The 25,177-nt window shown below is 58.6% G+C and overlaps 1 protein-coding gene across 1 annotated transcript in view; it reads right to left on the bottom strand.

The window, feature by feature from the left end:
* Nucleotides 1-25,177, bottom strand: part of LOC119036657 (contactin-3-like) — an 82,112-nt gene that overhangs the window by 40,355 nt on the left and 16,580 nt on the right. Inside the window, exons 3-5 of the mRNA XM_053669292.1 lie at nt 21,172-21,347; nt 13,404-13,499; nt 229-432 (exon numbers count right to left, since the gene is read on the bottom strand). Coding sequence (XP_053525267.1) covers nt 229-432; nt 13,404-13,499; nt 21,172-21,347 — 476 coding nt within the window. The remainder of the gene's footprint in view (nt 1-228; nt 433-13,403; nt 13,500-21,171; nt 21,348-25,177) is intronic.

The raw sequence follows: 25,177 nt of genomic DNA, 5'->3' as shown, positions 1-25,177 counted from the left end.
TCTGGGGACGATCAGTGACGGTGGGGGGACGGGCCCCGGGTGCTCACTCTGCACCGGCCCCTGCGAATGACGAGGCTGTGCCTGTGTGGGGACCCCAACGGGGACCTAGGGTCAGGGACTCATTTCGGCCCCTGCACCCGTAAGTACCCTGCTCTGAAACACACGAAACGATGGCTCTCCCCAAGTGCCTGCGCCCGCGTTCCCGACGCGCCCCCGGGGCCGCCCTACCGTCGGCGCGCAGCGTCAGCGGCGTGGGTGCGCCCAGCACCCGGCCGGCGGCCACCGTGCTGGTCACCACACACGTGTAGTTGCCCACGTCGGACGGCTCCACCTTGGCGATGTATAGGTGGCCCGTCTCCTGGGAGATGAACCTCCGGCTGTCTTCCTCCACGAAGGTCGGGTACGCGTTGAAGATCCAGGCGTAGGCGAGGTCTAACAAATGTGTGGAGAGAAGGGAATCGATGCCGTTAGTGGGGACCGTCGCCCACGGGCCGTGAGACATGGACCGACCCACCTGCACTGGGGAGCGAGGGCCCGTGACGGGGACTGGGTGCCTCCCTTCTGTGTGGCGAGGGAGGCCCTGCGGACGGCTCTCCCGTGGGAGGGGCCTGTCGCCGTCCAGGCACCTGTGCCCCCAGACCCCTCCCCCGACAGCGTCTCCAGCCCGGGCCTCTTCCACTGGGGACCGCACTGCGCGCCCGTGACCTCCTTCCACGACCGGTTCCCGACCCAGAGCCCCCACACTCTGCGGTGGCCTCGGCAACATAGGAAACCGCACGAGCCCCAGGAACCTGGTGGACGGACTGGGGTGTCTGGGGTCTCAGGCGTGAGGCAGCGCAGCGCAGAGACCCCCGGAGGAGCCCGTGCACCACAAGGGTCGCCCTGCAGAGCCTGAGGTGCTGCTCGTTTCCTGCATCTGCCCTTCCGCTTCCTCCCCCCACTGCTACGGAAACACCGGGCGGGTTTCGACATAGGTGAGGGAGTCTTCCTTCCTGTGGCCCCCGGGCAGCACTGCCCCTCCCTCCACTGCCCTGCGCCTGCCCCTATGGGGTGGCCTGCCCTCCCCCACCCAGCAGCGCCCTCCTACGCCCGCCCCGAGCGGGCAGGAGTCACCCGCACGGAGCAGCCCTCAGTCACCTGCACAGAGTTCATCGAAAGTAGTAAGTTCACACCACTAACTAGTCCCAAAGGAAGTCTGGGCGTTTTCTTGAACTTCAGGGTCCAAGGGACCAACTCTCGCCCATGACGGTGAGGCCGATGCACCCTTCCCTCCCTCCACGAGCCCCGGGGGCCGCGGTTCCAGGGCCACGTTGGGAATGCAGCGCAGGCTGGAAAACTACACAATGTACTGCGTCCGGGGCAGAGGAAGCCCCACCTGCTGCAACCACATCAGGCTCGTGCAGATCTGCACACGCAGTAAATGTTAATCGCGCACCGCAGAGTAGGATATACATCATCTCGGCGTCCTCTGGAGATTTTTCAACGTAATTGTACATAGGATGATAAATACAAAGCCACCATAAAAATGATAATTTTATGTACTCGGTCGAGCCAGACTTTACAAAACCCCCCGCCACTTTCTGCGTCAATCATAAAACCACGTTACGCCTGCACAGCCTGGCGCCGGGTTCCTATTAATGGTGCGACCTGGATATCAGGATCGGGAAACATTTTTTATACGAGAACCAAGAGGGTTAGTGATCAAAGCCACAAATTCACAAGACGAGTTCCTGAAACCCTGCTTCTAAAAGGTGGGGAGCACGGGACACCCTCCTCCCGGCGGCCACCGCCTTCCCGGGCACACACGCACCGGCCGGCCAGCTGTTCACCCGGGGACGCGCAGCGCACACACCGTGGACGTGGCTGCGGCCACTGAGAAATCCCGTCACGAGGGAGACTCAACCCTCTGCACCTGCATTTTCTAGAACAATTTCTAGAAGAAGAAATTGCCACTGGACAAAATCGTACAGGACATTTTGGCCCTTTGCGGGGGTGCCCATGGGAAGAGTGACCTAGTTCAGAAGAATTTAAAAGGGTCGGATGCCCCCTTGGGGGCCTGCGGGCGGCTCTCACGTTCTCGGACTCGGGAAGCGAGCTTTGCTCTGACGCGGGAGATGACTCGGCACTTTGGGCTGGTGGGGGTGGGGGCGGGGGCGGGGAGTGGGACGCACGGGAGGACCTGAAGCAACGTGGCTCACTGGGGACGATTTAAGTGGTGAGGAGCAAAGGGCCAATGCTGGGGGCTTTAGAGTTGGCACCTGTGCACACGCCTGACACACCCGGCCACGTGTCCTGTCCCGGGAGCTGCTCTCCAGGTGGGTGTTTGGGCCGAGGTCTGCACACACAGAGCGCTTCCTGGCTCAGCCTGGACGCCTCGTCCACCGTGAGGCCAACACTGAGGGCCCTGAGGTCGGAACGGGGAAGGGACGCTTTCTCCCTGTGTTCACACTCCAGCGGACTCTGGGTCCCAAGCTGCTTGGGTGGTGAGCTGACCGTGTGAACACACCTGCTGCTACGTGTCCTGAACAGACATGACACAGACCACGTGCCCCCAGGCCTGACTGGTGCCACTTCTGGGCTTGTCAGAGAGCCCGTGTGAGAGGCTGCCGGGGGTCAGCGACTCCCGGGACACGCACGGCCCGGGGACGAGCGGCCACGGGAGGTGAAGTCGGCCCACCGCACCTCCTGCCCTCGTCCACCCCGTCTGAAGCGCCCTTCGAGTCTCGCTGATCACATCCCGGGAGAGTCTCCAAATCTGACGGAGACCTTTCGATCCGGTAGGAATTCCTAGTTCCCTACCTGCGTCCATGCTCTCTCTTCTGTGAGGCCCGGATGCCTGGAGCTGCGTTTGGGAAAAGAAAAACCGGAAAGCAGACACAACCCATCTGGGAGCTTCGGCCGTGAGCCAAACGGCAGTCACAGAGGAAAGGGGCCGTCGGGAGCCCTGCTGACACACTGTCCTGTCACTGTCACTGCCAGACCGTCAGCCCCGGGTGTCCCCACGGGCAGGACCACCCACCGTGCCCACCCACTGGGGCCGGGCCACAGGCAGGTCAGAGGTCAGCGCTCCGACACGCGGGGAAGGGACAGGGCCGAGCGAGCGGGCCGTGCAGTGGCCGAGGCCTCTCTGGAAGTGTCCTCCTCCACAGGCCCCATTTCCCGGCCACGACCCACTCGTCAAACTCGAACAGGAACCGGGTCCTGGCCGTGAATGAGCGGAGACGCGTCTGAGCCGGGGGGTTAAACACACAGGGGCCCAGAACAGGAGGCGGGGGCTGCAGCAACTTGGGTTTGGCAGCCTCATTAAACAGCCGTGGGGACTCACACCGCCATCGGCCGCCCGCACACGGGCTTCGCCTGCAGCACCCCCTCCCGAGGACGAGGCCGCCTTAGGTGCAAGGACAGAGGCACCGCCCTCCGTGAGGACGGCAGGGAGCGAGGAAGGAGAGAGGACGGGATAGAGTCTGAGCTGGGGACGGGGGTGGGGGGGTGTGATTGAGGGGCCGAGGTCGGAGCCCAGGGGCTGAGCTGGGCACAAAACCGTGACAAGGGGGCAGGTCCCGGGTGCCCAGGGCTCCACCTGCTCTCCCGACTCTGCACCTCCCTTCCTCCCACTCACCCAGCAAACACCTGTGCAGCCGTCACTAAATCACCGTGGCAACGACTAGCGCGTTCTGTAGAAACCGCAAGGACCAAAAGGAGAAGGCGAGGCACCGGTGGAGAGGACCCCGCAGCGGAGGCGGAGACCTGGGCCGGTGCGCAGTGTGGCTGCAGGCTCCTGTCCTCGGGCCGGAGCCGAGACGCACGGCCGCCCCAGAGGGCCCTGTGCAAAGGAGGCGCGCGGGCCGGTCCCAGGACAAACGGTCCCAGGACAAACACCCGGACGGAGAGCAGCGCCCGGCAGACTGGAGTCTGAGGCCAGTGGACACACACGCGTCCGTCATGCATCGGGACGGCGCCTGGCACTCGGGGAGGGTTCGAGATGGGCTGCAGCGGGAACAAAACTGAACCCAGGCCGGCCAGCGGGTCAGCCCTGGACGCGCTGTCCACCCGTGGCCGTCTCGGGGAGACAGAGAGGCTGGGCTGTTGGAGGGTCTACAGCGGGGTCTCAAGTACTTAAAAATGAACTGCCGTCCAGGTAAAACTTGTCAGTCGGTTCCACACGGAGAGAAGCTCTCCAGACTAGCACGAGCCTCCTCTTTTCCTTCAAAGGCCCCGTTATTTTCCTTCTCAACCTTCCCATTTGTTCACCGTCAAACAGAAGCGCCCCCGAGGCCTCCACTAGCCGGTGGGGACTCCAGTCCCGAGTGGAGGGAGCCCGGGGCCGTCCCCGCTGGGGTGGAGGGAGGTCTGGCGACTCCGTGTGCTCTTTTGGGTGGAACCCGCTGTCTCGTCACGAACACGCCTCCGCAGCGGGTGGAGCGGGCATCCCGTGCAGGGCCCCGGGGCGGAGGATTCCCGCTTGAGAAAGACTCACTCTGGGCAGTGGCATGAGAAATGGCATGGCGGGCCACTGCGACGGTCACTGTTTCCGCTTCAGAAGTGTCATGGTGGTAGATGCCGCCCTGTAGCGGTGATGGTGACGTACATCACAGCGTGAGCGCAGCCAACAGGGGTCCGCACGACAACGCCAGGCGGGGGGGGCGGGGGGGGAGAGGGCTCCTCCTTCCACAGGACTGTTTTCTACTGACCAGCAGAAAGTGGGGGCCTTCCTGACCCAGGGAGACTTTGAGACGGCTCTTACGCATCCTCTGGGGACCCCCGAGCATCTCCCGGGAGCGTCCAGAGAGTCAGCACGTCACAGGGATGCTGGTGGTCTTCTCGTGCACCAGCCGCAGTCTTCGGAGAAAGAGATACAATCACGGGCTGGATGAGTGTGGCCCTTTACGCAGAAAAAGCCGTGCAATTTACTGAAGGCCACTGCGATTTCAGTGCTGGAGCATGTGACACTGAATGTCGTCGTTGTCGATTTCCCAAAATAAGACGCGAACATCACATCACTCCAGGCGAGGTCTTGCCCTTTTTTAACGTGACGACTCTGATGTGCTCTCGGAGAAATGCATTTGAAAGATGATACTTTTCGCTTTTTTGGCCAAATAAGTTGCATGGACTGGGAACTCGATGTCCAGATTGCTCAAATATTACGGAATTAAAATAGGTTTAGCGTTTAAAATATAATGAGCCGTAGAAACACATGCCTCCCTCCTCCGTGGGCAATTTTCTTCGCGCAGACAGCTTCCTTCCTCAGCAAATCTATAATCTCGCCGAAAGGGAAAGAAACGCCGTGTGCCGTCAAGTTCGAGCTCAAAGAAAATAAATAGCTAGAACGGAGCGGCTCCAGGACTCCTCATGGCCAGTAATTATTTCGTTTCTGCCAGAGGAAGAAAGCAATAAGGAAAGATGTATAGGGGAGTTTCCGCACCGAGCATGTACATATTAATTCCTTGCAGTCCCGAAATGACAACCCCACTTGCTCGTCACGCTGCATCGCGCACAGAAGAAAACAGAAGAGGAAGAGCCCTTGTGTTGGACGCCGAGGTCCTCAGGGCCGGTGATGGACTGTGCGGCCGAGCCTCGCTGAAACTGTGTTTTAGGATTAACCTGGGATTTGTGACAGTTTTCCCCGTGGCGGGCATCATTAAACGAGAGGGGCTTTGGAAAGACAGTGAGCGGAGGGACACTTTCCCGGGCACGGCCAGAGTCACAGCGCTTCCCAGACGCTGAGTGTTACATCACAGACCGAAGGCTGGCGGCGGCCCTGCGTCCAGCGCGCTGTCCACCGGCACCTGCTTCATGTTGGTGTCACAGTCGGTGCTTCACTCCACATTCCACTGTCAGGACGGCCACCCTCGCTCGGGCGCTCTGGGACTAGTGATCTGTGACGTCACTGGTGGCGTGGACCTCGCTGGCAGCTGCTGCGGCTGCGACCCCCCCACTCGCCGCTCCGGTCCCTCCACTTCACCCCGGGCCTCCCTGGTCCCTCAGACATGACCAAGGTGAGACGAGGCCGATGAATGACGGACACAGGCTCTCCCTGTGGCGTTAGAGGTAGACCTGCGTGTCCCCTGCTGTAAGTCAGAAGCTGGAGAGGACGGCCCCCCGCGAGGAGGGGCCCCGAATGAAAGCTGAGGCAGCAGAGAGCCGGGCCTCCGCCGACGGTCGGACGCGTGGTGCGCGGAAAAGACGATTTCCGCACGGACGTTGAAAGTGCGGCCGCGGTGCACACGCAGGGGATAAGAAAGCAAGACAGTCTTACTGCTGAAGAGCGAGAACGTTTTGTACCCCTGCCCCCACCCCAAACCGTTGCAAATGGCAGGTTCAGAATGTCCTGGGAAATGCATGTGGAACGTAACACGAAATCCTTCCACTCAAAGGGATCTCAGGTCGCTCGGACGTAACACCTCGTCGGCATTTAAGGGAGCCACGTGCCCCTCCAGTCAGTGCAGGAACGCACACCCGAGACCCTGGATGCGCACAGTAGGTCCCCTTGGTGGCTGGGGGCTGGGAGCCACACACGCGCACACACACACACACATGTCTCCAGCTGACCTTTCTGTGACCTGGTATTTCCAGCGGAGCCAGAACGGCCCAGAAAACCGCCCGCTTCCTGCAATCGGTGACCCACAGGGAGGAAGCCCCAAGGTCACTGGCAAAGCTGGGCGGATTCTGCTCCGCTGTGGGAGGCGGCAAACCACAAGCTAACGCGCCTCAAAGGAAATTAATTCCCTGCTGCTGTCACAACTGCGTGACATAAATCCCCCTGATTTACAAGGAGCCACATTTCCGACGGGCCTTTGAAAGTCTGATCCAAGTGGTGTCTGAGGGAAGAAAAACAAACTCTCTGGAACACACGCCGTTGGTGCCAACGAGAGGCCCCCTCGGCGAAAACCGTGCCCTGGGTTATCTCCCTGGCACCGCAGTGGCGTCCTGTGTGAGAGCCGTGCCAGACCTGAAGGGCGAGGACAGGGGTCACCCAGGAGGGAGTGGGCTGCAGATCCTCGCAGCCGCCCTTGCCTGGACGGGGGCCCAGTCCTTGGAGTGGACGAGGCTGAGGCCAAAACTGCGTGACGTTTGAACCTCTCTGGACGCCTCTGCCCACCGAGAAGATTCTGGACGGGGCCTCGAACACGCAGCCCACACCCAGCCCTGGGCACAGACCGGGCGGAGCCTCCCCCAGTGACTCAGGGCCCTCGGGACGTCCTGCAGTCCCCTGGGCTCCTGTGTGCGGCTCTGTCACAGTCCCCTCTCCGTCTCTCTGTCTTTGGGACGAGTCCGCGGTGCTGGAGGCTCATGTTTCCACAGTTCCAGGAGACTTTTCACGGAATGCTCCCCCCTCGCCTCCCTGTGACCCTCCCCCAGGTCCAGGCCATCGGCGGGGCGTCCCCCCAGGGTGTGACTCCCTGCTCGACGGCCCACTCTGTGGTTTTCCATTTCTGTGTGCAGGGGTTCTGGGGTCCTTCTGACGACAGGCCACGCGTGGCTTAGAAGACGGGCCTTCCATGACGCAACCGGTGCGAGAACTCTGCGCACACGGGAAGGCCACGCGTGTCCTGCCAGGATGTCTTGGCGTGGCCCCAACAGCGCCACTGCTCACTGTCTCGGTGCCTACACACAGACTCAAGGAGTCTGTCCCCGATCACGTGTGTGAGACCTGGAAGTGGCCCTGGCTGCTGTGGCTCAGTGGATTGAGTGCGGGCTGCGAACCACAGGGTCATGGGTTCGATTCCCATTCAGGGCGCAAGCCTGGGTGGAGGGCCAAGTCCCCAGTGGGGGCGCATGAGAGAGGCAACTGCACACTGACGTTTCTCTCCCCCTCTTTCTCCTTCGCTTCCCTTCTCTCTAAAAATAAATAGATAAAACCTTTAAAAAACAAAGACCTGGAAGTAGACCAACTTCACAAAAACATGCAGGTTTCCCCCACAAAGACCCTCTTACAGAGCCTCTCGTGAGCTGCAGGGGCGGGAAGGAGAACCACTCACCCACAGGGACAGCTGCCGAGCGTTTGCAGCGCCCAAAGGGGCGAACCAGCTGCAGCAAATGGCACGGAAAGCCCGGCAGACGGGCGGTGGGTGCGGTTTGCACACAGACATTACGCGGCTTTCTATGGGGAACCTGAGCGTCTGCGGATTTGGGCGTCTGGGGTGGGCGGCCCTGGAACCACCCCACAGGTGCCGAGGGACCACGATCGTGTCCCGGGGCAGAACCTCACGGCCTGGATCCCAAATGTCCTGTACAGAACACTTCCCGGGCCTGGCCAACGCCTGCTTCCTCTGAGTAGGAAGCCGCTCCGCCTGTGCGCAGGTCTCCGAGGTGACAGCCCGCACAGCCGCTGCGTTTGGGTTGACGGCCCCCTGGCACCTTGGGCAGCCCCCGCACCCCCACCCGGCCAAAACGTCCGCGGCACTTGGACGCTCTGATCACCACGGCCTGGTTCAGGCTGCGCGGCGCTTCCCTCAGCGGAGCTGCGGAGGCTCAGGGTGCCCCACGGGGAGCAGGTTCCGGCAGGGACGGGCTTCCCCGAGAACCCGAAGCCTCGGCTGCTCAGGGCGTCCCTGCGCCCCACGGCCCCATGTTGCTTCTGCTCTGGCTCACACACAACAACCGACAGTGCCTTCCGCCACCCTCTGGGTGTGACAGGCTCCCACGGTTCTGCGCCTCCCTGGCGCCCCACCTGCCGCTGCAGGGGGCACGCCTCTCACCGAGTGTCCCCGGCTGCTGAACCCACCCGCACCCCAACGGCAGCACGGAACCGAGACTCGGCACCACAGCGGAGGAAAGCCCAGGAGCATCCCTGTGCTTACCAGCCCCGGGCTCAGGAAACTCACGGCCTCGGTGTTACAGCCGCAAGAAAACACACCACACACGCTTCTCTGAGTGGTTGGCAATGTAACCTTCTGGGGCCAAGAATTAGCATCTCGTGTTCGTACCAGATGCCAGGTTGGCAGTGTCTGGTCTGAGCTGTCAAAACCCATAACACGGAGAGAGAGGCCACGTGGCCGGGGGGCGTGGGGGGCGCTCACAGGGACGTGGCAAAGCTGCATGAGCCAAGTGGAGCCCACACACATCCCAGGTCCGACGCCGCTTCCACGCTCCAGCCGCCCAGAACTGGCCTCCTGACCCGACTGCGGAGCAGCACATGTTTGGGCTGAAACGCACCGTGGGCGCCGAGGGCCAGTGCATGGGGCCCCTCATTGGACGGTGGATGAGGATGGGGGAGGGGAGGGCCCGTGTCCCCGCCAGAACAGCCCCTCGGCTGCTGCCACCGTAACGGGTGTGATGGGACCTAAACCATGGAATTCGCAAAAGGCTCGGAGTGCACGGGCCCTTCCACTCCTGCCCCCCTTCTCGGGATGACGCGATGAAGAACCCCCACCCCCACCGCCCAGATCGAGGCCCCCTCAGCCGAGATGGATCTGAACACATTCAGGAGACGACTCTCCTGCTCCCGGATAAAGTTGGGCGTATTGCCCCTCCTCCCCTCTGCCGCCCTCTCCTGTCCCCTCGGTCAGCACGGTGCCCACTTTATAAGGAAATTCCTGTGGACTTGGCCACTTCACATGGGTGAGAGCTGACCCGCACTCCCTGCAGAGCAGTGGGGACCGAAGGTCTGTACCCTCAGCTGTGCCCCTGAGAACTTCCACCCAGCAGGTGCCAGGCAGAGGGTACGAGAACATCTGGGGGATGGAGCTGGGCGTCCCCACAGGTGTGCCCCTCCCTTGGGGCTGCTGGGTGAGGAGCGAGTGTGGGCGACGTCACAGGGAACCGTCCTCTCAGGGAAAATGTGAAATTAGTGTTGTCCTGGTCGAAGCTCCGGGAAGTGACCAGGTAACGCTTTTCTGCTTCCCCAGCAGGCTGGAAACTGTGTTTCCCTGTAAGTGCCTTGCATTTTGCACGGTGACAAACGCGGCCCTGTGTCACACGGGGGTCTCTGAGTCCGATGCACGCTGACGGAGGTGGAGACCCACACGGACACCCGGCATTTTCCTTCCTGCTTGCACTGCAGTAGGGCCTCCGGGTGAGGCGGGTGCAGGAAGGCTCGGCTCTGGGGGGTGGCTCAGGGGCGGGCAGAGTTCCGGCACGTTCCGTAAGGTCAACCAGGAGACAGGAACGTAGCAAGACTGCCCTGGCCGGGTGGCTCCATTAGTTAGAGCGTCATCTGTAAGGTCGTGGGTTCAATCCCAGCAGGGCACACAGGGGAGGCAGCCAGTAGATGTTTTGTGCGCTCTCTCCCCCCAAAAAATCAATAAACAAATTCTCAGGTGAGGGTTAAAAAAATAACTAACAAGAGTGGGCGGCAAAACAGCATATTCCCACATAAGACAAGCACTAAGACTGTGTGAGAAGGTGGGAGAAAAGGTCCTTGAACTTCTAGGTTCATAGAAACATCAGCAGGAAGAACAAGAACCCTGGCTGGACACGGGGGAGGCCATACATGTTTCTGTGGGGCCCCCATGTTTCCCTGGACACATGGCGCTCCTTCCCAGAACGGGGTCGCAGTGAACACGGCTGACCACCCAAACGAGCCTCTTCCCAGTGAAATTACATTCCGTCTTTAAAAAAGAGACTGAGTTTGTTCTCACCTAGAGCGGAATCACAAATGGGAGCCCCCCCTGGCTTTGTTCTGTTTAGCTGACAGATTGATCCGGATTTGGGGTCACGAACAACTTGTTAAACAGCACAGAGGCGTGAACGGGACTAGAAGCGGGGAACGCGTCGCTGCCGCTTCAGAACGAGAACACAAACCGGGTCTGCAGAGCCATTTCCGGGGGGAACGCGCGCTGCCCCCAATACTGCAGCCTCCCGGGCCCTTAATTAGCGGTGTAATTAGTCTCGTTTGGAAGCAATTTATGCACTTCTGCATCGAATAAGAGTGAGTTTTAAAGGCTGCGCCCTGCTTTAACCGTCTCCCAGCCCTGCCCCCCTCATTCTGTTGCATAAACGAGGCCTCAGACAGTTCGCACTGAGTGACCTTGAAGAAGGACCCCACTGCGGGCCGCAGGCCGGGGGAGCTCGGCCCTGGGCTGTCTGGCCCAGGCTGTTCAACCACTTTGGGAAATTTCTGGCTTCCTTGCAAACCCACAGAGCTGCTTTCTCTGTGGCAGTCACCCGCGGGGCCCGAGTGGCCTGCGCCCCTCTGGGTGACGCTCACGTCTGACCAGTGGACATGTGGCCTGGCTGCTCGAGTCTTAGCTGGTCGATATGGAGCGGGAGCAGTGCCGTCCCTGGTGTGGTGGGCCCCGGCCCGGGGTCTGGCCAGAAATGGTCCCCTTGTGCTGCTACAGGGTGAGCTGCCACCGCAAACCGGCCTGTCCGAGTCCTGGGGGCTCCGCAGCCCACGGACCAGCACCCAGCGGTTGCTGTTTCCTGCAGGTCGGCTCGGTGGTGCCGCCCGGGAGTGGCGGCTTGGCGGGGGGTCAACAAATATCCCTGCAAACACATTCCCTTCAAGTTCACCAGCAACATGCCGTCAGTCTGCTCTGCTCCAGGCTGAGGTCATTATGTGACGGGCCGTGTTCACCGCACCGGTGGGTATCAGATGAATGCACCAGCAAATAACCAAGTGGACAGATGGACAGACGGATGGGCAGAAAGAAGGGAGAGTGTGAGAGAGGGAGGGAGACGGGAGGGAGGGGGCGCAGCCAACATTTACAGTCCAAAGTTCCCACACCCGAGCACTCTGGAGAAAGCCAGGATGGCGGACTGGTTATTTGGGGAAATTCCCACACTGAGTCCCGATCACAACCAGAGACGCCAAGTAACAGTCTCGTCGGCTCCTCGAAGGGCCCGGAGCCTGGACGAGTCTTCCCAGAACACCCTCAGGGCACCTCTGCTTCGGGTTCCCCCCAAGCTGGGGCAACTCTTTCAGGTGTTGGTCTTGGGGAAGGAAGGGAGGGAGATGTTGAGACGGAGGGCGTGCGTCCCACGGCTTCTGCTTCAGGGGCCGGCGGGCCCCCCTCGGGCGCCGGTCCGCAGGCAGGCTCGGCCCCAGGTCCCTGCTCTGGGGCGCCTCCCAGGCTTCCGCGCACCCCGAGACGGTGCAGTGAACGGGCGGCGGGGCCCAGGGCCGTGCTTCCCAACCTGGGGGGGCCGGGCCTGCAGGACGGAGGCCGATCGCGTGTGCTGGAGAGACACTGGGGGAGCAGAACCTGTCAGTCACCTTCCAACAAAACCAACTTTGATCCCACGAGCAGGGACGGTTCGCTGAACCTGTGACTTCCTGGTAGCAACTGTCTAAGCCATTACTGTCTCATTAACGTCTCATTAGTGCTCGTCAGGAAGGGCCCGGGCAGCAGCTGGGCAACCTTATTTACAGGAGGGCAGCTTTTCTTGTGCACATTTGCATTTCTCGGGGTGATCACGGCGCCCAGCTTCGCACACGCTCGGTAACGGGGCTGATGATGAAGCCACAGTCCATGCACTTCCTGTTCCTGTCTCCTCAGCTCCCAGGTCCCAACCCATTTCCAGGAGCAGTGAGTCGCTCTGGTCCTGGAGAACCACGGGGCTGCTCTGCAGGGACAGGGAATAGTCTGGGAAAACTCCCAGGAGCCCCCAACCGTGAAGCAGGCTTCCTTCTCTGGCATCAAGCACGCGGCGCCTGCTCTCAGCCACGCAGCCCGGGCCGCTGCCAGCGTCTCGAATGGTCGGGGCAGGTCGAGCCAGGGGCTGAGCGGCTTGTGGGCACAGTTCCCGCATCTCGGGGTCCCCTGCAGCCACCTCCCTGGACCACTGCCCAGGTCGACACTGGAAGAACATGTCCGATTTTTGTGCTGAAGAACAAAAGGAAGTTCGACATTCACTTCACCAAGAGGAGATGTTTCACGCAGTTTGAGCGAGGGCCAGTTACGGCGCTAGACTGTCTAGCAGTATTTCAGTTTGTACCAATGCAGGATAAAAATCCGCAATGCCAGCACCCAGATACAAATGCTGTGAATATACACACGTACTGATTCATGTATATTCTTCAAAAACCAAGATGTCCAACATTAACACGCTTCTGTGAGAACGTGCGTGCGTATCTATATATATGTAGGTATCTACGTGTACACATGCATGTAGATATCTCCATGTGGATACAGACACCCACACACACCGAGTGCACACACACTGCAAGACCCCGGCACATGCCCCGTCGGCCACCCCAGAATCGACGACCACCAACAAGGCCAGAGCCGAACCCAGTGCCCTGCGGCGGCTGAAAAAGATGTGAGCTCACCCACCTTGGGGACCTGCTACCGGAACCGGTAGGCTGTGTTAACAACCGACTCCGGTGGGACCACCTTTCTCGGAGCTTTTCACCCGCCACCTCGCGGGCAGAGCCCCTCGGCCCGGGGCCACCGACAGACGCAGCCGCAGCCCAGAAACGCCATCAATAAAGACACAAAGCAGGAAGGGGCTTGTCTTACCTCCGGAGTGCGGCGGGGGGCCGCAGAGCAGGACGACTCCCTGGCCTTCACGCACGGACACTGTGCTTCTCATCTGGGTTTTAAAATTTTCCAGATCTGATTGGGAAACACAACAGGACAGAATTTCAGAAAGAACCACAACATTTAAATGTCCGCACAGAGACACGCCTTTCTTCTGTACGAGAGTGTTTGAAATCCCTTCTTAGGAGTCTCAGGAGAAGGTCTGTTTTGAGAAGGAAAAGTAAGATTCTGATTTCTTTATCAGGGTCCTAGAAATTCAGCAACACCGTAGAGACTCACACCCACGGAGCCCGAGTTTCTGTTACAGCGGCGGACGGGGCCCGGCCACCCAGCGCAGGAGCCTGGGAAGGGCAAACGCGTCAGCAAGGCACCGGCTCTCCGGGCACCAGAGGACAGACAGCAAAGAGCGAGGCCCCACCCTCTCTACGGAGACGCCGTTCGTTTTCTGGTGCCCCCCCCCCCACGGCCGTCTGCCGAAGGGTGAGGGGACCCCTGGGTGAAGAGCCCCCTTGTTCCGTGGGGCGAAGCTAATTAGCTTTATTTTTTCATTAATTATGTGACCACTTCATCCTGAAAGTTTTTATCTAAGTAAGAGACATCAGGATGACTTATGAATTGGCTGAAAGAATACCTGATTTCAAGTTAGACGAAGACGTTCCTTTCATTTTTATTGACTGCATTGGGCTGACCGTGGTTGGCAAGGTCACACAGGTTTCAGGGGTGCGGCTCTGTAACAGGTGGTCCCTGGATTGTGTTCTCATCCGCCCCCCGAGTCAGGTCTCCTTCCATCCCCGCTGGGCCCCCACCTCGTCTGCCTCCCAACCTGCACCCCCTTTCCTTCCAGGAAACGCCACCCTTGGTCTGCTCTCTGAGTCCGAGAATCTCATTTTTTCTCCATTTAATCCCTTCGTCCCTGTCACCGCCCCAACCCCTCCCCTCTGACAGCTGTCAGTCTGTTCTGCGAGTCCGTGAGTCTGTGTTCACAGCATGAACCTCTAACGATACACATCTCTTAACCGATTTTCAAATGAATCTGTGAGGCAGGCGACATGTACTCTTACTGTCCCCAGGTTCTACACGGGCAAGCCCGGGCTCGGGCGAAAGTCCCGCCGCCAACTAACTGTCAGAGCCGAGGGGTGCCCTCGCCCCCCGATCTCCAGCTCAGAGAAAAAGAGGGGCACCGCCTCCAAACTGAAGTGGAAGCTTCTCTCCCGCCTTTTCAATCTTCAGAAGCTCTGCCTTCGCAAATTGAAACCCAAGGTGTTTGCTCAGTTTGAAGCTCACACTTCAGGTAGTTGCGGTCATTCTGTCCATCACTCCAGGCTGGGCCGGGAGAAGGCGTCCCGGCCTCTGAAAGTCGCCTCCGCCTGCCCTTCACCGAGGGTTCAGGGCCCACGTCTCCCCCACGAGCAGGCCCCGCCTGCCCAGGAACCCGGGCCTGACGTGGGTCCCGCCGGCTCTGGAATGCACACGGGGACGCGTGTTCAGGTGTGCGTGCTCTCCGCTGAGGCATCGCTGCCGGCAATCTAAGGCGGCTTTCGGATTCTTCAAGGTCATCACTCAGTGTCGCTGGCTGTGTGAATTTGCTGAGGGCCTGTCCAGCCCCACCCTGGCCAGAAAGTGCGCTTCAGGAGAGAGAGTCCAGTTTCCGCTTCATCCCTGTGTCCTGGGCACACAGGTGACGAGGAAGCCGTACAAGCAGATGCCACGCCCACACCGCACACCCACACAAACGACGAAGCCCTGGCTGCGGTGGGTGGGTGGAGGAGGCGGACGGGAGCCGAGGCCGCGGCCCCGCACAGTGTGTTCATCCTGCCACAGGGCCCTTCGACCACTAACTGCGAGCTCACGAGGCAGAGGCAGTGGAGGGAAAGCCCCCTCGGAACGTAACAGGGATTTAAAGGGGCCCCTGCGTCTGCCCCTCCACCCGGCGCCGGTCAGACCTGCTGCGTCACGTCCACTCACTTTAAAAGTTAATTAAATGGACAGAAGTGTGCAACCCACGACTAACGGAGAGTAACGAGAAGTCGCACTTGCAGTAGTGACTGCCTGTAAGTTTTTACAGCGTCTTTAAGAACATTGAACGGAGGGGAAAATCAGCCCAGCGTAAAGCAATTAAAGAAGAAGGGAAGGTGTGTATCACTGTGTCACTTTAGAACCGTACCCTACGACGCACCGGAGCACAGTGATGGCTGGATGTAAATATCATGGCGGCCTGCTCGTTGCCGTGGAAACACCCCCATCGTTGAACCCCCAGCACGCGGTCCCTGCCATCGGTGCCCACAGAGCCCTCACCAAGGTTCCTCGTTAAACTCTAAGGCACCGAAAGGCACACGGGGTAGGAAGCCCTTCAGACAGCGTCCCGCATCTTCTGCAAAGCGCCCCCCGTTTTCCGTCAAACCCGGGGTGTCCAGCTTGTGGCCCGTGTGCGGTCCAGGATGGCTATAAATGTGGCCCGACACAAAACGGTAAATGTACTTAAAACCTTTTTTTGGCTGATCAGTTTCCGTGAGTGTCTGTGTGTGTTTAACGGTCGGCCCAAGACGGCTCTTCTTTGTCCGGTGTGGCCCAGAGACGCCAGAAGGCTGAGCAAACAGTGCCCGTCCAGCTGTCAGGGCCAGCCCGTCTGACAGCTGGACAGGTGTCCTTCCTGCAAGGTGGGAACTGGTGGACCTGTGGGCCTCCTCCCCGGGCAGCTCCCGGCCGTCAGAGTTACGACCCCCCACCCGCCTCTAATCCTGGCAAAGGGTCCCCTCGTATCTTCACCTGCGTGCGTCCTCTCTCACACTGATTTCCTTCTGTGAGCTGATCCCAGTCTCTCCAGCAGCCACGGAGCGTGGTTCATAAATACCTACGTGTCACACAAGGAAATTAATAGGGGCTCTGTGGCCTCTCGTCAGGCCTGCTCTGGGCCGGTTCCACGGCCGCAGAGTGAGAGAGGACGGCTGAAAACCACACTAATTACGTTTAGATGAGGTTCTGAGTCTTAAGTAAATCACACCACTGCAGTGAAGACTTTGAATCTGAATTATTTATGTACTTCTCGAGAGCACTAATCTCTTTAATCATCTTTGCGCAATTAAGAAGAAAACCAGCCATCATTTTTAATAAAAGAATAAAAACCACTTGGGGTGTGATGATTAGCAGGAAGCAAGAACCAGTGAAGACCCCACCCCCACCCCCCACTGCAAAGATCCTGGCGTGGGGGGTGGGGGGGTGACCTGAGGGCCACACACAGCACATTTCTGCACACAGGCCCTGGTGGCACTCATCACCCATGACTGCTCGGAGGCTCCTGGCCACACACTCTAAATGTGCAGTTTTTGAAATTCCGTTTAAAAGTCTCTGAAGGCCCCAGTCACCAGACCGCAGGAGAAATGGAAGCAAGCTTGCTCAGAAAGACAGACCCCGGCGAACGCACACAGACTCCCTCCCTGAAGCACGACCTGCATGGCCGGCAGAAGCCCTGGGCACCGGGACTCCTGCAGTCTCACTGAAATGCTGGCTCCTGGGCCCCTGTCCCCCTGGGTCTGCTGCCCCAGGTCGGAGGTGGGGCCCGGGAATGAGCGTCCGCAGTAAGTCTCCAGGGGGACCTGATGCCCTGGTCCGAGGGGTGGACTCCGAATCCTCAGGTCTGGGCTCTGGACCACTTCACAGATGTGGGAAAACCAGAGCCCTGTGTCCCGGTACCAAATACTCTGCGGTAGGGGCTGAATGGGACCCGCCAGGTGCTGGGCAGGAGCACACCTGGCCACACCGCGGGAGAGCAGAGGGCTGGCCGCCAGGAGGCCCGCACCCAGGCAGGGGAGGAGGCCCACTCTCCACGGCGCCTAGAGCACACGCCACCTGAAGTCCAGCAGCTGCAGAAAAGCAGCTGAAGACAGCCGGAAGGGACGACCTGACTTCAAGTCCACACTGTCTTCCCTGCCCGGGCCCACCCACTTCAAAGGCACTGCGGTCACAAAACTGGGGTCTGGGCCACTCAGAAGGAGGGGACAGACGTGAATGCGGCATGTTTTTTTCAGAGCGGAGCACGGGGCTAACATGGTGCCTTCACGCTGGCTTGAGCACACAAGCAGCAGAGCAGGGGAGCCCGCTCGTCCGTCCACCGGGGGCCCTGCTGCAGGGACAGCAGTGGACCGACCGTCACGCAGCGTCGGGCGGAAAGTCAACTGTCTGAGACTGTGGGGTTGTCCAGCGATTTTCCACGAGTAAGCCCACAACTGGTCGGAAGTTTCAGTGCAGCAAACTGGCATTTTCCATGAAATAAAAAACCACAAACTTTCTCTGCTTTCCTTGTTGTGACTAAGGCCACTGCCGTTGGGGCCGAGGACCACGCGTTCATTTCATCCAGCCGTAACACGCTCCTTTTATGTGGAAACGGCCACTTTTATGAGGACCCACAAGGGAAATGAATCCACTTCCACAGGCGACACATAGAAAGCAAAGAAAATAGTTCTGAAGACCAATGAACGCAAATCTGATAAAATTTCTTCCACGGATATGCTACACTCTGTTACTGGTGGAATTTATTTTAATATTAAAATAGCATATCGAATAATGTTCTTGGATAAGGCCAATATTGCGGAAGCTAATGGTTTATTTTATTATTAGAACCCGATGTTCTGTAGAAACCGATGATAAACCGCATCACACAGTCATCCTCGGTGGAGAGACAAGGCCACTGTCGGTGTGAAGAAGATCAGAGCGTTCTGATCACTCCTGAAACCCGAGTGGGCTCCAAACAGGCGGAGATTTTTAGAAAGTAACTTCCCACACGACACCCAAGGTGGACTATGCCTACGAGTCACAGCCTTGGATCACAGGTCACGGGCCCGGCGGGGCTCACGCTGTACCCGCAGCGCCGAGCCGGCGGCCTGGGGCCTGCCCTCTCCGAGACTGGATCTCCTCATGAGGGGCCCCTCCCCCAAACTCCCCACCAAAAAGCCCCGCACTCGGATTTCCACATCATCTGCAGTACCGCGGGGGGCGTGTTATGGGCCATTCCTTCCACCCTCTTCCGAATAATGAGGCCAAAGAAAAATGTGCCCTTTGGCTCCTTCTGAGGGTGCCGCATGCACAATCGCCATTAAGAGTAGGACGTCTTTGGCACTGAGCATTTATAAAGTCTGATGGCACACAAACTTCATTAAATTTTTAATGCCACTGCTTAAGGAAGTATTTTGCACAGCTCAGAAGGTAGCTAATATATGACAACATGCAAATTAGAGGAATCCAACCAATTAAAAACTTTAAAGGAGGAAAAACTCCACAGCACAGTCAGGGACTGTGAGAAAGTCCTAATTACTTATATTTGGGTCACAAATCCTGTTCTGATTTTCCCAACAATGTTCAAGGTCCTTTGGTCAGAGAAATAACTCTCAGTGTCCGGAAATTGGCTTTTTATGTTTTAAATTCTGCAGGTGAAACACGGCCCGTACCCGATACCAAGATCCCAACCGACTCCTACAGGTCCCCGCGCCAAGGACTCTGTGGGGTGACCGGCAGCCCCCTGACGCTGGGCACATGCTGGGAAGGGCTACTGGCTGCTCCCGCCGGCAGCCCCTTCGGGGCGAGGTGCGAGCTTTCTCGTCATCGACCATTTAACTCGGCATCGAGACCATTCTGAACACGAGTGGCGTGAGTAAATGCACGCCCCAGACACAAGGGGACCGGTGGTCACCCTCGCTGAACCCGCCGTGAATGGAACTTGAGAGAGCCCGAGGTGGGAGGGGGGCGGCTGGTCCCTGGGAAGCAGATCCTGGCCCCATGTCTACCTGGCAACGCAGACGGACAACTGCAGGGGGACATTTCTGCTGTCATCGGCCGCCCCGTCCGTGGCAACAGCGGTCCCACAAGCTCCTGGTCCAGCAGGGGTTTCATTTCATGGATTTTCCCCCTCCCTCCTGTTACCCCCCCTGTTCCCCCCTCCCTCCTGTTCCCCCCCCTCCTGATACCCCCCCTCCCTCCTGTTCCCCCCCCCCCCCCCCCGTCCTTCTTTGTTCCACCATTTTACTCAGTCAAAGAAAATGGGCCATTTGTGCCGTTGGAGTGATTACAACGTGGTTTGGGCTAATTGCATCTCTGTGGTTTTATTTATTAACTTGAGCGTCCATCCCCTGAGCTGGTGGTCTGACCCAGCGGCTTGGCCAGAACTGGCACCACTGACTCATTTATTTTCATTCACCGTCATTCACAGGCGGCGCCGAGCACTTTCTGTGGCATTGAGTCCAGAGGCCCCTGGGGGTGAGGTTCAAACGGACTGGTGGGTTCACACGTTATCTGCCCCCGCCCTGGATGTGTTGATCTGGGGTCTCTGGTAAAACTAGGATTTCACTTTTCAGAGTCTTTGTGTCTGACCCGCAGCACGGTTTTGGGGACTTGCAGGAGGTCACCACCGACAGCTGAACAAGAGGGAAAAGCCCTGAGACATGGGCACGGCAGGGGAGGGGAGTCTGCCCGTGGAGTGATTTTAGAAGCGGCCAACTCATGGATAAATATTTTCTCGTTAGAATCATTTTTGCGACTCAATTCTGCTTCAAAAGCATAAGGCATCGGATGTGCCTCAAACCCCCGTGCCCGCCCCTCAACTATGATGCCTCCTGCTGAATCAGAATATACATGGTGGGGAGACGCCCGTGTCACTCGTAAACTGGCCAGTCACTCCCCTAAGTCCACGTGACCACTGACATCTCCCGAAGCACCCTCGCTGACGGTCACGGTCCAAAAGAGAAACAGCGCACATCCCCTGAGCTGGAAGAGGCGGGACCCCCAGACTCGCCGGAGCAGACGTGAGTGTGCAGGGCATCGTGCGAGCGCAACACACCCTCCGAAGGCTGTGTGTGGGTCACACCGTCCCGCCAGCCCGGCCTCAGGTGTGGACGCGGGCGGGGTGAACAGCCGCACCTGCGCAGACCCTCGCGCACACACCTCCGGCAGCGGAACCCGTCGGGCCCAAAGGGAACGCAACCCAGGGGCCGTCAGTGGACGCGGGGACAACACGGAGCCTGTCTCAGACTGGAGTGTCGCTCAGCAGTAAAAGTGCACGCGGTGCTGATGTGCGTCACACACACCTGAGTGTCCGAGGCATCACGCCGAGCGAATCTCAGAAACACCCCGACTGGTCGGCCCAGGGACCCCGCACGGCTCACCCCAAGGACCACTGGCCACTCTCAGCGAGTCCCTGCACGGGAGCAGGCCCGCGGTTTCCCAGAGCCGAGGGGGGAGACTCGGGGGGACGGGAGTGGTGGCTCTCAGGGGAGAGTTTCTTTTGGGGATGATGACGGGGAACTTCTCCATGGAGCAAAATCACAGACGAACTTGTATGTCCCTGTGGCCACACTACAAACCACACAGGGACGCCCTGTCTGGGGAGCTGGCTGCCGTGTGCGTGTATCCCAACCCAGCTGTTGTTAAAGATACACCGTGACCTGCCCTCGGTCCCGCCGCGCCGCATGGGCACCCGAGGCCCTTGGAGGCTGCACAGAACCGTCTTCCCTGCACTAGACACTGAGCGGCCCTCCCCTCTCCCTGTGCCCGCCCAGCCAGACCTGGGTGGCCGCCACCAGGACACCAGGCCCCGGGCAGGGCGTGGCCAGGGGGGGCCGACAGGTCCCCTCCCTGCTGCCCAGCCAAGAGGGGAGGCCCCTCAGGTGGGTGACAGGGGACGGGGTCTGGTCAGCACACTGCAGGGACCTTCACTGAGCAGTCCCACTGTCCCACCCACACCCGGGGAACCCGCACTTACAGGCGAACTGGAGTCTGGCTTCTCTGCTGACCACGGTGCCCAGCGAGTTGGTGGCGAAGCACTGGTAGCTGCCGGCGTCCCGGCCCCGGTGGGGGCCGACCAGCACGAGACTCCCTCCACTCAGGCGGTACCGGGAGTCCTCACGCAGGTCGATGTCACTCCCGTTCAGCTGCCACCTGGGAAAGAGTCAAGGAGTGTCCCCCTTAGGGTGAGCTTCTTTAAATCGGCACCAACACCCACCGTACCCTTCACCTCTCCCAGACGCCGCAGGCAACAAACACGTCCCTGAATCCTTTCACAGCCAAAGACCGACTGCACCCACGATGTTCATCGGCAACCAGAGGTGACGCGGAGGGGAAACCGCAGCAGCGTGGTGGCAAGAAGTTGAAGACTGCTCAGGATTTCCTGAGGGGGCGGGAAGGATTCATTCGTTCACTGGACTGGGCCGGGGCAGCGGGAGAGGCAGGAAGTTGAGGTAGTTACCTCCCCGGGCACAGCGGTCGCTCGCCGGCCTGGAACCGGAGAGCCCGCTCCTGTGAATTATCCTGACGGACGGGGCACATTTAATAAATTAATGGGGAACATGCTCAGCTGTTTATTTCCATCGTCTGGGTGAACACCAGCCCGAGGCGCTTCCAGCCCATCTCCGTGCTACCTGCTGAACAGGACACTGAGTCAAGGACCTCAGTGGCCACCGGGGGCTGGAGACAGACCAGGCGGGGCACCCAGAGGCGCGCTCATCAACGGGAAGGCAAAGGAATAAAAGGACAAAGGAGCTGGCTTCCAACGGGGGCTTTCTAACAGGAGCCCCGGGAGTTGGAACCAGCGGGTCTGCGGGACACGCGGAGGTAGGCGTCTTCGTTAAACACCCACCCATGGGCCACCGTCCCCAGACACACCCACGCCACAGCCCAGCCACCCACCTCCCGTCCTAATAATTCCATTATTCTCATTAGGAAGCCCTCGTCCTAATAATAAAGTCACACTGCTACCCGTTCCGCAAATTTGAGCACGTTACGACAGCCACCTTCATTGCTCTTTATGGCAGCTCTGAGAAAAGGGGAGGCACGAGCCCGCATCCCAGGTGAGGCGCTCGGCCCGGCGGCTGGGTGAGTCGGCCACGGCCCCACGAGGATTAACCTGCCCGAACGGAAGCGACACCCACGTCGGTTCTAGCCCGAGTCACGTCCTGGGGCATCGGAAGGTGTGTCATTAACACAGGGAACATTTAACCCGGACACATGGCGTATCGTGAAGGCACATGGAGAGGTGAAGTGTGAACATAGCCCCAAGTGAATGTGCAGAAGTTAAATGAAATATTAAACAGCTGTGGAAATGTAGCAACTTGTATTAACATGAAAAAGTCTCAGTAACTATGCTTAATGAAACTGCAAAATAAAACATGCAGTTTGAAACCATTTACATCAAGTTTTAAAAACACACATACTCACATTAGGACTACTCTAAACAAACGTTTTCGTGTATTGACGTGATACGCCTCAATTAAAGGTATTTTAATAGTTCTCATGGACGGAAAGGAGAGTGGGTTAGGGGCGGATGCAGGAAACTCGGCCTTTTTGGCCGTGAAAAGGTCCGTCACTGCACTCGGCTGCATGTCCGCGCGTGTTCCGTGTCTGACACAGTGCGCGGTGCGACCGTGATGACGGGGACTCTGGGAAATGCACAAACACGTAAGCTCACTCTCGGTGTTCAACAAGTATTTTAGCATTTGCTCCTTTTCAAAGTCAAGGATTCCCTGATTTGTCTTTCTTCTTTATATAAGTCGCCCAGGTCTACTAACCCAGCATTTCTCCTAAGAGACCAAGTTACAATTAAGAGAAAAAAACCCAACTCTTTTCTTCTGAATTTAAAAAGAAAATTACAAAAACAGAATAATAGAAAGAGCTGTGACCTCCTTCTCGTGGCGGAGGCTGCTGTGGGTTCCGCTCTGTGTGTAGAACGACTCTCAGGATCCTTCCCAAGGCAAGTCTGTATCGACATGGATACTTTGGGTCATTTTCTTCTATTCTAACTTTAATTCTGCCCTTAGAGTTTTAATAATATGTATGTATTAAACCCCCCTCATCTTCTTCTTCCCCAACTCCGAGAACTACAGAAATTCTGAAAAGGAAATGAAACACGGGAGAATTGTCCATCGGCACTCTGTCCGAAGCCTCTGCTCGCTTTACACACAGTGTGCTCTGAGGACCATCGTCATCGTCATCGCCACTGTCATTGCCTGGGAGTCTGTTGGACACATGGAATCTCGGGCTCTGCCCCAGACTTACTGAGACAGAGCTGGCCTCCTGACCAGGACGCCAGGTGTTCAATGTTGAGCTAAGTTGGAGACGATCTGGTCCACATTCTCCCCGAGGGGCCACCAGGGGCAACCTCCTGGGGACACGAGCTGGTAGGAGAGCCGGCACTTGGCCCGTTTTGTGTCCGACAACGGCACTCGGAAAGCCCTCCCTTCTTCGAGAAAACACTGAGCGCCTGTGTGTCAGGCCAGCTTCTGGTTTCTGAGCGCACGGAGAGATGGGTCCCTGCCTCCAGAAAGCTTCACGTTTGTGGATTTTTTCCCATTTCCTGGTTCCCGCCCTGAGCTCCATCTGGGTCCCAGGCCCCTGTCACTGCTGCCAGGTAACAGCCTAAGAACCCCGAAGGGACTCGACCCAAATGCGCCCCACTCTGTGGGCTGAGCCGACCCTCCACCAGCTCTGTGACCATGGGCCAATCGCTAACCCCCCATAGACCTAAGTTTTTAACATGCAGATTGAAAAAAATGTCCGCTTTGCCATAGGGCTTCCCTTTTGCAGACAGTGATACCGAGTTCTTAACTGGGGGGGGGGCATTCAGCCAACAGGGGGCGCCACTGCTAACGCAGAGCAGACGCCCTCACCGGCCGCCAGCTCTTACTCTAGGCCTCTCTTTCCTCCAAGTGCCCGCTGGTTCCACGTCAGCTCCCCCCTCGGTGCCCCCAGAACCCCCTCTCACGTGGAGCAGACTGTGTCTCCGTAGACGGTGCGTCTGCACAGGCACCTGCTGGAGAAGCCAGCGAACATGGGACAAGACCTGTGCTGGGCTCGACCTTGGGAGAGTAAGCCGGACAGGATGTCACGGCTGCAACCTAACCTGTCAGCGGTCATCGGTCAGGGGGGCTTCGTGCCTGCAGCGGGAAACACATCTCAAGTCCGGAACGATGGGGCTACTTCCAGTTTTGATGGGCGGTCTCATGAGGAAGGGCACCTGTGTCTGCACCTCCTGCAAAGTTCGGCTCATGTAGGGGCGGAGGTGCTGGCTCTGCGGTGAGCAGGTCTGTGGCCCGGAAAACTGTGCTTCTGTGTTTAGCTGATGGGGACCGAAGGCACAGCGGCTGTGTGGGAAATCGTGACGACGCACAAAACTCGGAGGAACACGTCTCCCGTCGCCCACAGCAGGGAAGAGTCAGAGGCCAGGAAGTGGGTGAGCGAACACCTCATCTCAGCCATCGCCCCGAAGTTCTGACTAAGAGGGAAGTGGAGAAGGTTTGTCCAAGTCACACGAATGTTCTCCCTTCCTTCCGCTTGGTCTTCATCATGCGGTCACAGTCCTGCGTTCTCTTGCCACCGAAAAGGCAGAAAGGACTCGCTCTCAAATCCGGCCCCGCCGCCCCCGAGCGGGGTAGCGTTCTTCCCACAGACTCTCCGAGCTCACGCACACTTGAGATTCCTTGAAGAACATTCATTTTCTTCTAGCGAAGCCTTACAATGATTTCTCGCCTTCCCAACAGAGTTCCTCGCTAATGGAACTCAGCCTCAGGTGATACCGAACTTGTCAATACCTTATTAAATATTGATTCTTTTCCTCCTGCTGAAAGTATGCGAATTCAAAAGAGTCATATTTGCTTAAAATCTCAAGTATGGAAAAAATCTCTGGGCCTGGGTTTTATCCTGAGAAAATACTAATGCAAAATAGTCCCGCTTCAGCCTGATTTGTAAACGGTCCTGACATTTCCACCTGCCTAGGA

Source organism: Artibeus jamaicensis, unplaced genomic scaffold, assembly GCF_021234435.1.
Source record: "Artibeus jamaicensis isolate MK-2021 breed Jamaican fruit bat unplaced genomic scaffold, CSHL_Jam_final contig_519, whole genome shotgun sequence".
Classification (NCBI taxonomy): Eukaryota; Metazoa; Chordata; class Mammalia; order Chiroptera; family Phyllostomidae; genus Artibeus; species Artibeus jamaicensis.
The sequence above is the reverse complement of the archived record's forward strand: the minus strand, read 5'-3'. Positions and strand labels throughout refer to the sequence as shown.